Source organism: Corvus cornix, chromosome 20 (genome assembly GCF_000738735.6).
Source record: "Corvus cornix cornix isolate S_Up_H32 chromosome 20, ASM73873v5, whole genome shotgun sequence".
NCBI lineage: Eukaryota > Metazoa > Chordata > Aves > Passeriformes > Corvidae > Corvus > Corvus cornix.
Window position 1 is genome coordinate 9,441,695 of NC_046349.1, and position 11,078 is coordinate 9,452,772.

Here is an 11,078-nt window from a genome sequence, read left to right on the forward strand (position 1 = left end):
TCATGACAAAGTAACCAGCACTGTAATGCTAAATTACTTTCAAAATAAGTTGGGCCAGATTTTAATCAAGTCACACAACAACTGCCATTTAGTAAAATAAAAACAAGTCAAATTTATTCTTTGTATAAAGCAAGAGAAGCAAATTAGGCAGACAAGAACTTGGCTGTGTACCTAGAATAAAGCAAAAACTAGAAGAATCCTAGTGCCTCACCATGAAGGCAATACTGCGAGATCAAGAAGTAACTCTTCTTTTTATTAACTGATAGTTAATATAGTGAAACAAATTCAGTACCATTTCAACCTGCTTCATTCACCATTCAACAAGTGTTTGTTGACTGCGATCCATCTTTTGACAACACAAAAATAGTAACTTCATCAAATCTCAATGTTCTAGCATATAAAAGATAAGCATTACAATGTCAGCAAGATTCTTCAGTTGTAGAACAAAACAAACATTTTGGAAAACCAATTCCATTCACATCTACTAAAACTGCTTTAAAAAAATAAATAATTAAGTACAAACCCCATTATACACTACTGTATTACAAATGGACGAAGCAACACCTCCACTTGCATGCACAGCTCAGCTGATCCCTTACAAAACCATGTGTCATCACCAGATATTTTATTAGGACATTTATTAATTATTTTAGTTAGGGGCATTATAATTTTCACTTTACTGACGGTTGTAAAATGTTATGTCAAAAAGGGTGAAACGAGGTCCTCCAGCAAAGAGAGCGAAAGAATACTTCAAATGCAGTAGTTACCTGCATTTAGAATTTTAGTTTTACTGAACCAAAAAATTGAGAAATTTGATACAAATGGAAGGGAAATGGCGAAACATTACCCACAAATGGTCTGTAATACTCACAGACAGCAAAGGCAGAAAAAGCAACCCCACATTTACAGAAATCACCTCTGCTTTTGAAGGTCTGAGGCCCTGTGCCCCACTGGGCACTCGTTCCACGAGCTGTGCTGACACAGAGTGTGTTGCTGGTTTGAAATGCAGCCCTGGCACTGTCACACCCACCCTCCCCAGTGCCAGCTTTGTCCCCTTGCCCCAGGAAGGTGGTTCCTTGCTGTTGCTCAGAAAACACCTCAGGAGAGACAAAGCCAATGTGCAGATTCCTCAAATACTGGCTCAGATATCTTTTACTTCCTCCAAAAGTTTATGTAGCAACTGTGCTGCTCCTTGTTTTTCCTGCTCCCTCCTCCCATCCCAGAGTTTTTCACTGCTCCTCCTCAGCTCTACGTCCTGCGTCGTTTGGCGGCGCTGGGACTCGAGGGGTTGCTGTTGGCATTTAGAACCTTCTCGGTGACTCTGTTGCGCTTCCTCTTATCAGACCCTTCTTTGGACCCAGGATCTGATGAAGTTTTCTCTTTCTCTTTGCTGCTTGGCTTTTCAGTTGTTTTTCCTAAACTTCCAGAGGGTGCAAAAACTGAAATAGGATCAAAGTAATGATTCCAGATCAGAGTCATACACATAGGCAAACAATAGTGATATCAAAGTTCTTTATATTCCATAAAACTTCTCAAAACAATCAACTCTCAACATCCTTGTCCACCATTTAAGTCTTACTTTCAGTTCTAAAGGAAAAATCTCTGAAAAAGGCACATCTTGCTTTTATTATTTGCTTTAAAGACAGGCATGTATTTTGACAGGCTAAAAATCAAACTCATTAAGTGGAAGTAAACAGCACTTAATATTAAAATACTTAAAAGGAACATTTACACAAACATAGGACCAATCTATGAAATATATAATCAGCAGCAATCATTACATTTGGTATCATAGATAGATTTTAAAACTGAACACCCAAAATGTGAAATTTAATATATTTTAAAATACATTTTAGATCTTTTATTACAATCTTTAAACACCACTTATTCAGTGATATAAATATGATGAAATTATGTTGTTAGCAGTTGGCTTGGTCTGGTAAGATAAACAGCAGGATCTCTACTGTTCACATTTGACTTGTTCTACAGCAAAGTGTTAGAAAAACAAGCCTTTTATTTAAAAGCAGCACGATAATGAGAATAAAATAAAATAAACACTCTGCCCACCTTCCCATTTCAGCACGCAATTTTACAATCTTTTTTGACTTATAGGCCCTATTTCCCCCATGACTACAAAGTTCCCAACACGGCATTTAAGTTCAATAAAATGAGACTCAGCTTTCTTCCAGAGATCCTCAGATTCCTTCAGACTCCCAGGGGTTTTTCAATTACATATTAAAGCAAAAAATCTCCAAAGCTATACAACTTTGCACAGATGAATTAGGAGCAAAGAAGAAATCTTCTCGATAAGCAGCTGCTTACTCTGTGCACTCTAAATTAGTCAAGTTCTTAGCATGAGCACAGGCTAAGTCTGAGTACAAATCACAAAGTACACTGCATTTGGATTTACATTTTAACATTAATTTCTCAATTACAGTTGGTTTTTAATCTCGTATTACACAGTAGAGAGTTACAAAATTACCTTCTTCAGGACCTGCATGCGTTTCCATCTCTTCTTTTAAAATTTCCTCTTTCACTTCTTCTTCCATCATTACTTTTCCTACAGAAAGGATTGTTATTAATGGTTAGGTGGTTTTAGGGAGAGTTTTGTTTAAGATTCTGAGATGAGATTAAAGCAACCAAGAATCAGCGACTACAGTCACATCTCACCTTCTCTCACTTCTTGAATCATTTCATCAGGAAGAGCAAAATTCTTCTCTATATTAGGGAATGGAAGAATCTCAGATTCATGCTTAGAAAGAAAAGAAGGATCTCTGTGAGTGACTGGTAAAGACTTTAATTTGAATTTCGACAGACATTCTTAAGTTCTATTTTACATGCAATTAGGAGCTAAATAATTCTTAACAAGACACTTCAGAAGTTAGAGAAGCAGGAGGCTTCTGGTATCAAACTGATTACTAAGGTCAGGATACCTGAGATCACAACTCATGGTCATTTGAGATCATTTTTGGAATCCAAACATAGCAAATTCTTATGTAAACACACTACAACTTTCTCATTTGACACTTATGTACGTATCTAAACATTTTCTGGATCAGCATTTAGGCAACTTTAATAAACGAAGCCAGAACATGGTATCAAAAAAACCCCAAAAACCCTCACAAGCCACTGCAGGTTTTATTGTCTCCTACCTAATCTACTTTTACTCAGGGAAAACTCCATCAACTCACTGGAATGACACCTAATTCTAAGTATCATGGAAGGTACAACAGGCCCAGTGATTTTGGCCTGTCAAACTTCTGAACTCAATGAAACCACGTGGCAGTACCGACCCTTTATACTCACAAGAGCCTGCATATCATACATGGTGCTCAGATGGTCCCAGATCACTTTAGATGAGATCTGCCGTCCGATATTCTGGCTGAATTTATCCCGGATACAAATCATGTGGAAATGGCGATTCACACCTGGGGGAAGAACCCAGTGCAATTAATGTTGCTAACAGTGTTATTTATGACATTTAGAGATATACGTAAGCTTATTTACTTATGAATTAAAAAAGCCATGTTGTTACAAAGAACACGTACATTATAGGAGAGACGGCTGGCAGCTGGGCAGGCTGATTTTTCACCTTACACTGCAGGTGCTATTCTCTGGGGAACTGAGGGTGCCCCTGTGGGTAATTACGACACACAGAGCTTTTAGAGAGGCTGTGTGAGAAACAACTGGAGGAAAGTATTAGGAGTGCTGTGTCCAGTTCTGCGCTCTTGAGTACAAGAGAGACACGGAGCTCCTGGTACGGGTCCACCAAGGGCAACAGAGATGAAGGAACTTGAGCATCTCTCTGACAACGAAAAACTGAGGGAGCTGGGCCTGTTCAATCCCCAGAAGGGATGTCTAAGAGGGGACCTCAGCAACGTTTATAAATATCTAAAGGGGGGTGCCAAGAGGATGGATCCAGACTCTGCTCGGCGGTGCAGAGCAATAGGACATAAAGCAATGGGCAGAAACTGATGCACAGGAAGCGCCACCTAAATACGAGGAAGAACTTCTTTACGGCGGGCACTGCCCAGAGAGACTGCGGAGCCTCCCTCACTGGAGATATTCCAGAACGGTCGGGACACAATCCCGTGCCAAGTGCTCCGGGACGACCCTGCCTAAGCAGACGACTCCCTGTAGTCCCTGCAGCCTGACCCGCTCTGTGATGCTGGGGAAGCGCAGGGCAGGCGGTCACACGGCGGCTCAGCGGCCCGGCCGGGCCCGGCGCCCCCTCCCACAGGCCCCGCCGCAGCCCCGCGGCCCCGGGCCGGCTGCAGGGCGGCCGCTGAGGCCGCTGGAGCCGCTCGGGAGCTCCCGCCCGGCCCCCGTCCCCGGCCCGGCCCCCGCCGCTCCCGGAGGCCGCGGCCCGCGCTCACCTACGGGTTTGTGGCCCAGCATGGCGTGGAATAGGCAGACCTCCACCTCCGGGCTCCACACCACCGCCGCCTCCTCCGCCGGCGCGCCGGGCTCCGGGCCGGCCGCCGCCGCCGCGGCTGCAACAGCGGCAGCGACCGCCGCGGCCGCCCCAGGCCCGGCCGCCGGGCAGCGGCGGCTTCTCCACGGCGGCGGCCGAGCCGCCTCCGCCTCGCTCATCCCGCCGCGCCGCGCCCGCAGCGGCTCCTGCCGGCCGGGAGCGGGCACAAACTGCGCTGGGGCGGGGCGGGGCGGGGAGCCTCGGGGGGGCCCCTCAGGTTCGGCGGGATTCCTCTGGGACGGGCCGCCCGCGCTCGCAGCGCCGGAGGCGGGAGCTGAGCACCGGCACCCAGCCCTGAGGGACGGGGCGAGGCCGCGGCACTGCCCGTGAAGAGCCTCGTGGACTTCTGGGAAGAGCGTTATGGACCACTGGGAAGTGGCTTCGGAACCTCTGGGGAAAATTATGGGCCTCTGGGTGTTCCTTATGGGCCTCTGGGAACAGCTTTTTGGGCCTGGGGAAAAGGACCACTGTCACGTTTCAGGGTCTCTTAGGCGAGTTGTGGAGGCAGCACAACGCTGCCATCCCAGTGGGCTCCGTAGGGCTCTCTGGATTCTGAGATCCCTGGGACTGGGTGCCGGCACTGGGGAGTCACAGTGGGGGCTCAGGGCAGGACCTGCTGCCCAGGAAGCCTCGGCCACCCTAGTGCTCACCCTCTTAGTCTGGGAAGTGTTGGCCAGTCCAGTGTTTGCCCTCAGGACCCATCCTCATCCAGCCCAAGGAGCTGCCACAGTGGGAAGTTGTGCTGGGAAAAGTCCCGGGCACTGCAAATCCCCCCAGATTCCTCCTCCTTGGATCATTTTATATCAAATATCAACCTGGCATGGATGCTTAACAAATAACCGTGCCTGGCTTGGTTACAAAATGCAGAACCCACCAGCTTTGCCCATCATTTAAAATGTAAAAAAAAAAAAAAGTTTGGGAAGACAGAGAATGTATCATTCCCTCCGAGATTAGGGGTTTTTGCCTTGTTAGGTATAATTAGACACACAGGCATGAAATGGGACTGCGGTTGCTTAGGTGATAGGGTTTTCCAATTGCTCATTCCTCATTGAAGATTTAATCCGTTTTGTGACATTAAAAGTGTTTCAACAGCAAATAATGATCACATCATATGCAAGGAATGAGTGTTCTGAGTGAATAATAAAGCAGTGGGGGAAAACACAAGCAGAGACATTATTTTAATGCAAATTATCCACATAATAAAAAGCAGGAAGGGAAAGATACAATTTTCTGAAATTGAACTTTCTGTACCTGTTGATACCCAAAGAGCTGACTCGTGTCATTGTTTTGGCCTTGATGTAATTTATACCCCAAACAGGTTAATCTAACATTACATAAACATTTGAAATGAGTTAAACCCAAAACCTCATGTGTGAAGCCTTGGGAAGGTTGGTAGTGTGAGTTCTGGACACGAATCCCCTTTTTCCAGTGGGGTTCAGTCTGGCCTCTTGGAATGGAAAGGATTCTGTGACTCCAGTCTGGCTTAGATGCTGTGGAAGTTCTCCAGGAATAGCTTCCTCTGAGAGCTCCAGAGTGACAAGAGATCTTGCTGGAATGACTTCTCCGCATCAAGACTACAGGAATCTCCAGAAATTTCCCTTCTGCCTGCTGTCACCATTGTACCTGTGTCCTGCTTGTGCTGGACCTGCCTTCACACAGCCCAGGCTCCACACTGATTTCCTCGTTTTGAGCCAAAATTACCTATCAACAGGATTTTACCAATCTCAAACTCAAGTCCTCATGTTTTTGGAGATAAACCCAGGCCTCTTTAACCTTTCAGTGTTTATTTGATCTATGCTGCTACCTAGTCCTCAGCTGCTACTGAGAGAAAGGGTTATGATTTCCTGTGATGGCTGCACAGCAGGAGGAAATGAGTTCCTGATCAACTAAATCCCTGTTTTCATACATGTTTCTAGGCATAGAAAAATGAAGGGAGAAAGAAAAGCAAATAAATTTCAGAGTATAAAAATTGCTCCCCTGTAGAATAGTTTTCAAAGTTTTGCAGGAATAACTTATTTTTAAGCCTGTGTGAGACACTGAGTTTCAGCACTCTGATCTGTCACATTATGCTCCTACTTAAAGACATCAAGAGGGAATAACTGTGTCAACTCAGACAGCAATTTTTATGTCACTAAGTTCTGATGGCTAAAAAAAGTAACGTGAAACAGAATGTGAAGAAACCTATGGCTACCTCAGAAAATACAATAGCATCTGAGAAGAATTCAATTCAGTAGAATAATATTAATTCAACAGGATCAGTGTGTGCATAAACGGGCTGCTATTTTGTTTCAATCACAAATAATTACATTTCCCTGTGTCTAAATTCCCTTGTCATGTTCAATGCCTCTAGGAAACATATGGGAGCCTATAATAATGCCATGTACAGCCTCCACCTGGATTTTGACCAGAGTTTAATTTTTCCCTCATTAAATTTTTCTGGGGTTTTTTTTGGTTGTTTTTTTTTTTTTCAGTCACTGAACAGATTTTTCAGAAAAAATTACAGTTCTCTCGTTCAACTTTAAATCCTACTTTTGGGTTTAAGCAGATATGAGCCATGGAAGATGTGCATGATTTTATTCCTTTCTTTATCTTCCCACTCTTTAGGCTGATTTCAGCCTTAAAAGCCAGGCTGGCTGTTGTGTCACCTAAGGGTGCTGAGCCCTTGGCTGGATCAGTGGTTCCCCCCCAGAAGATGATCAGTAATTTCCTAAGACTTTGCAACAACTGAGAAATCCGCCTGGCATTTGGCATTCTCCCTAGAAGCGTTGGATTTCTGGGATAAGCAATATGGCTACGACTATTTCTGTCATTATTTTAGAACACCATGTGCTAGTGCCCTTAACAAAGCAAAAATTTCATTCCAAATCCTGTAATTTTTGGTGTGCCTCATGAACATTTGCAAAAGAGTGTCGTCTGCCTGCTTTTGCATTAAACCCAGTCATTTAACCTTTTCTAGGATATAGATTCTATATCCTGGATATAGAATCTAACAGGATTTTTCTTCCATAGGTAAGAAGTACAGGCAGAAGTACATTTTTCTGGAGCCTCTTCCTGCACCAAATTACTCTCAGATCCATAAATCCTCCTACAAAATAAGCAATCTCAGTGCCTTGGAACATTTCAGTATTTCTGAATAAAATATCCTTTGTGACTTATGAGGACCTCCCGAAGAGAAGAGTTCTGATGTGATTTGTAAGCTTTAGCTGTACTTTGAAAATCCATTTTTTTTCAGTGTGAAATCTGTGGGAAGTTTTGCTTTAACAGAACTGCCCAGGGAATTGTCCAAAACTTGGAGCTTGATCATTTTGCATATCTTTTAATAAATCGGTGGAGATAGTTTGATGAGATAGTTTGATATGGAGATGGTTTTCTCCCTCTTAAACCTGTGAAGGAGGAAGAACCACAAAGATAAAGCTCTTTGTTGTTAGAGTCTTATCACACAGCCCTTTAGAGCAGCATTGCCTCTTCCTCTTCCAATTAATTACCTTTTTCCTTTGCTCAAAGGTATATTTGATTATATTAAACAAAAACATTGAATGGAAAATTCACTCTCAAGATCTGCCCTGCGTGGCTTCTTACAGGTGCAAAACAGGGAATTTAAATCAAAATAAGGGTGCAGCAGCAAGGCTGAGGGCAGCAGCTGTCAGGCAGGGGATCTGTTCTGTTTGCTCAGACATATGTTCTCAAACTGAACTTTTCCCTTGTGATCAGTTGTGCTTGTTCTCCCAGCGGAGAGAGGCTTCGTATTAGGTGGGCATCAGATGGCAAACCTTGGAAAAGTAGATGGAAACAGTGCAAATAATTATCTCTGAGTATGCACAGAGACGTTCATTACTGCTGCTGCTGTGCTTTAAAATATCCCAGGGCAGAGTGGGGATTGGAGAAGGAAAAGCCATCTTACTGATTTTTCAGTTTAATAAATCCATCATAGCCCAGGCTTACAGAGAGGCATAAAGATGGACCAGTGGATTTATAGTGAACAAGCTCAAGGTGAGCACAAGGATCAATTCCTGAATCCTTGGCTATCCCAAGTCGACATCAGAGCATGTTTTATTGAAGATGATTTTTACTGATAGTGCCTAAGTGTCAGCCAAACTAAAGTCCCATTAGCCCATCTGGGCAGCCCAGATCAGAAGGAATTCCCTTCCTTGACAGTTTCAGCATTGTGATCAGGGTTGCTCAGCTCATCCCTTTCTTCTCGGGGGCATTTAAAAAAATCTATTTTTCAACCTACAAATACTAGTTTGTAAAAAAACAAGGAGCCAGCATGAGCAGAAAGGATCTTCAGAAGGGAAGCAGGGAAGCACTAACCCTGCCTAGCTGACACTAGAACGACAGCCACACTCAGCTTTCGCTGTGGCGGAGGGTGGCAGCAGATTTTCATGAAGCACATATGCTCCTTTAAGCACACACAGAACTACTCAGGGGTCTGGGAGATCCTTTTAAGGCCTTTTTTTTTTTGGCATTTCATTCTTACTGAGGGCGTTCACAAGCACCTTTCAGCAGCATCATCCCTTAGGCTACAACATGTGGATGATGCTTAAGGTTGTTTCCTAGGGTGGGTCCTAAGCAGGGACAAAAGGGACACACTGCAGCCACAGCCAGGCAGGCAATGCTGCTGGCACAGAAAACAGCACAGAAAGCTGTGGAAGGAACAGGTCAGCTTGAAATTTGGTTTGCAGTGATGATAAATCAGTAGAACCAGCCAGGCCTAAGCCAAGTAACTTGTCAAAGAATGTCTGAATTTGTCTAATTTGTAGAAATAGGTCTCTAGAGTCAGTGTGTCTCTGAAACAGGAGTCCACAGAGTGCTACTAACTGGACCTTTTTTTCTCAGTAGTCATGGAAATAAGTCCTGTCCCGTCTCCTGTGTCATTTTACAAACACTTCTGTTTTGATTCTAAATTTTCATTTGATTTACAGAAGCAAAGCAGAGCTGTGTAATTCTGTCTTTCCTCAGGTACAAAGTGTATGATTACTCGCAGTAAGGAATGCTTGATGAACCAACACACCTAATCCTGGAGCTTTATCTGTTTAATCAAATTCCTCACTGTCCATCACCTTGAGAAGAAATTGGATTCTCAGAATTCATCAGTATATTTGCAGTGGTTCCATTGGTAGTAGATGTTCTTAACCTGGGTCACTTTGCCTTCAACCAGGCAGATGCAGCCCTGGATGAGGAGCAACTTTGCCTGGAGTTGCCTGAAGTCTCTGAGTTTTGTCCTTCACCATTTTCAATGACTCCGCCACTATCTTTAATAACACTAAACCAGACTGACTGAAAAAAAAATGTTGTTTTATGCATAAGTGTGAATCAAAGGGGAAAAAATCCATTGATGTCAATGAAGGTAGAATTTCCTATAAAATGTATTCTGTTTTCTGTTTATTTGGTTGTTTAGGAGATACCTGTAAGAGGAGACAGGGGACTTGGTTATTGTTTTTCAGGCCTGGCACTCTTCCACTTTTTTTTTTTTTTTTTTTTTTGCTGTAATTTACAGCACATATTGCAAAACCAGTTATTCCTTCTAAAACAACACAGACAAAAAAAACCCCAACCCAAACTGAAATAACTGTATCAGTAATTTAAAGTATTTGGGTTAGTTCTGAAGTGTTTCCATCTTCATAGCCAAAGAAATGTCAGTTTTTACCATGTGCATTCCTAGGGTGTCTTAGGAGCAAAAAAAAACCCCTCCAGTAAATAAACAGGTTTAAAGAAAGGCTGTAGACAACACTGTCATGACTGACATCACTATATAAAAATATGCTAAAAAAAATCTATATATATATCAATCTGTTCCTGTAAAAAGGCACAGATACAGCTAACTATATCACCAAGGTAGAATGTGCAATTGTTTTTGTTTTGATACACTTGGCCACTTCTGGTTTCTGATTCAGCAAGCAGAACTTGATTTCAATGCTTTGCTGCTTGTGTGGCAAAACTCAGGGGTTTTATAAACTGTAGTACGATGCTGTAATTTGATGTAAAACTAATGATGCCAATGAGCGATTGCTTAAGAAGTTTGGCAAATTATGTAGGATATCTTCATGAGAGACTTAATTGCATAAACCTGCCCAGTGGATCAGCAGTTCTCTGCTGCATCCAGAATTCTAATTACCACTTTCTGCACTGTTTCCTACTCAGAGCAGCTCCTCATTGCACTCTGGAGCTGCAGGAGTTTATAGTGGATTCACACAGGCTGACTTGCCCAATGTGTTCTCCTTTGCTAAGATCAAGGCCTGTCTTTAAATTACTGGTCCTGCTTTATCCCTTGTTTATTTTGCTCAGTAGCCTCTACACCAAAGTTGATATTTGAAGTTTGGAGCATTCACTCCAAGCTCCAACTTGAGATTCCTGCTGGAATGCAGCCTTTGCTGGGTCAGGTCTGTCAGCAAGGTTACATATATATCACAATCCCCACCTGAACACATATGTTCAAGTGTTCTGAGGACGGCTGTGATTCACAGACCTCTTTTTTTTCTCTGGAATGGAAGTAACTGAAAACTTGCACATTTAAATAGATTTTATCCCTTTGCATTTTTGGGATACTTTTCCCCCTTAGCATAATGGATAGCAGCCTTAACACTTCCCATTTCTTCAATTGCAT

At 43.1% G+C, this 11,078-nt stretch overlaps 1 protein-coding gene across 1 annotated transcript; it reads right to left on the reverse strand.

Moving 5' to 3' along the window:
• Nucleotides 1-87: 87 nt before the first annotated feature.
• LOC104687645 (MRG domain binding protein) lies at nt 88-4,573 on the reverse strand. Its single transcript, XM_039563246.1, has 5 exons — nt 4,377-4,573; nt 3,307-3,428; nt 2,671-2,752; nt 2,483-2,560; nt 88-1,439 (listed from the first exon to the last, which is right to left on the reverse strand). The coding sequence occupies exons 1-5, from the start codon at nt 4,396-4,398 to the stop codon at nt 1,249-1,251; spliced, it is 495 nt and encodes a 164-aa protein (XP_039419180.1). The 5' UTR covers nt 4,399-4,573; the 3' UTR covers nt 88-1,248.
• Nucleotides 4,574-11,078: the final 6,505 nt, after the last annotated feature.

Coding starts and splice junctions, on each gene's coding strand:
- LOC104687645 (XM_039563246.1), bottom strand. CDS start 4,398: ATGCTGGGCCACAAACCCGTAG. Junction 3,429..4,376: donor GCTGGGCCACAAACCCGTAG/GTGAGCGCGGGC, acceptor TTCTTCCCCCAG/GTGTGAATCGCCATTTCCAC. Junction 2,561..2,670: donor GATTCAAGAAGTGAGAGAAG/GTGAGATGTGAC, acceptor TCCTTTCTGTAG/GAAAAGTAATGATGGAAGAA.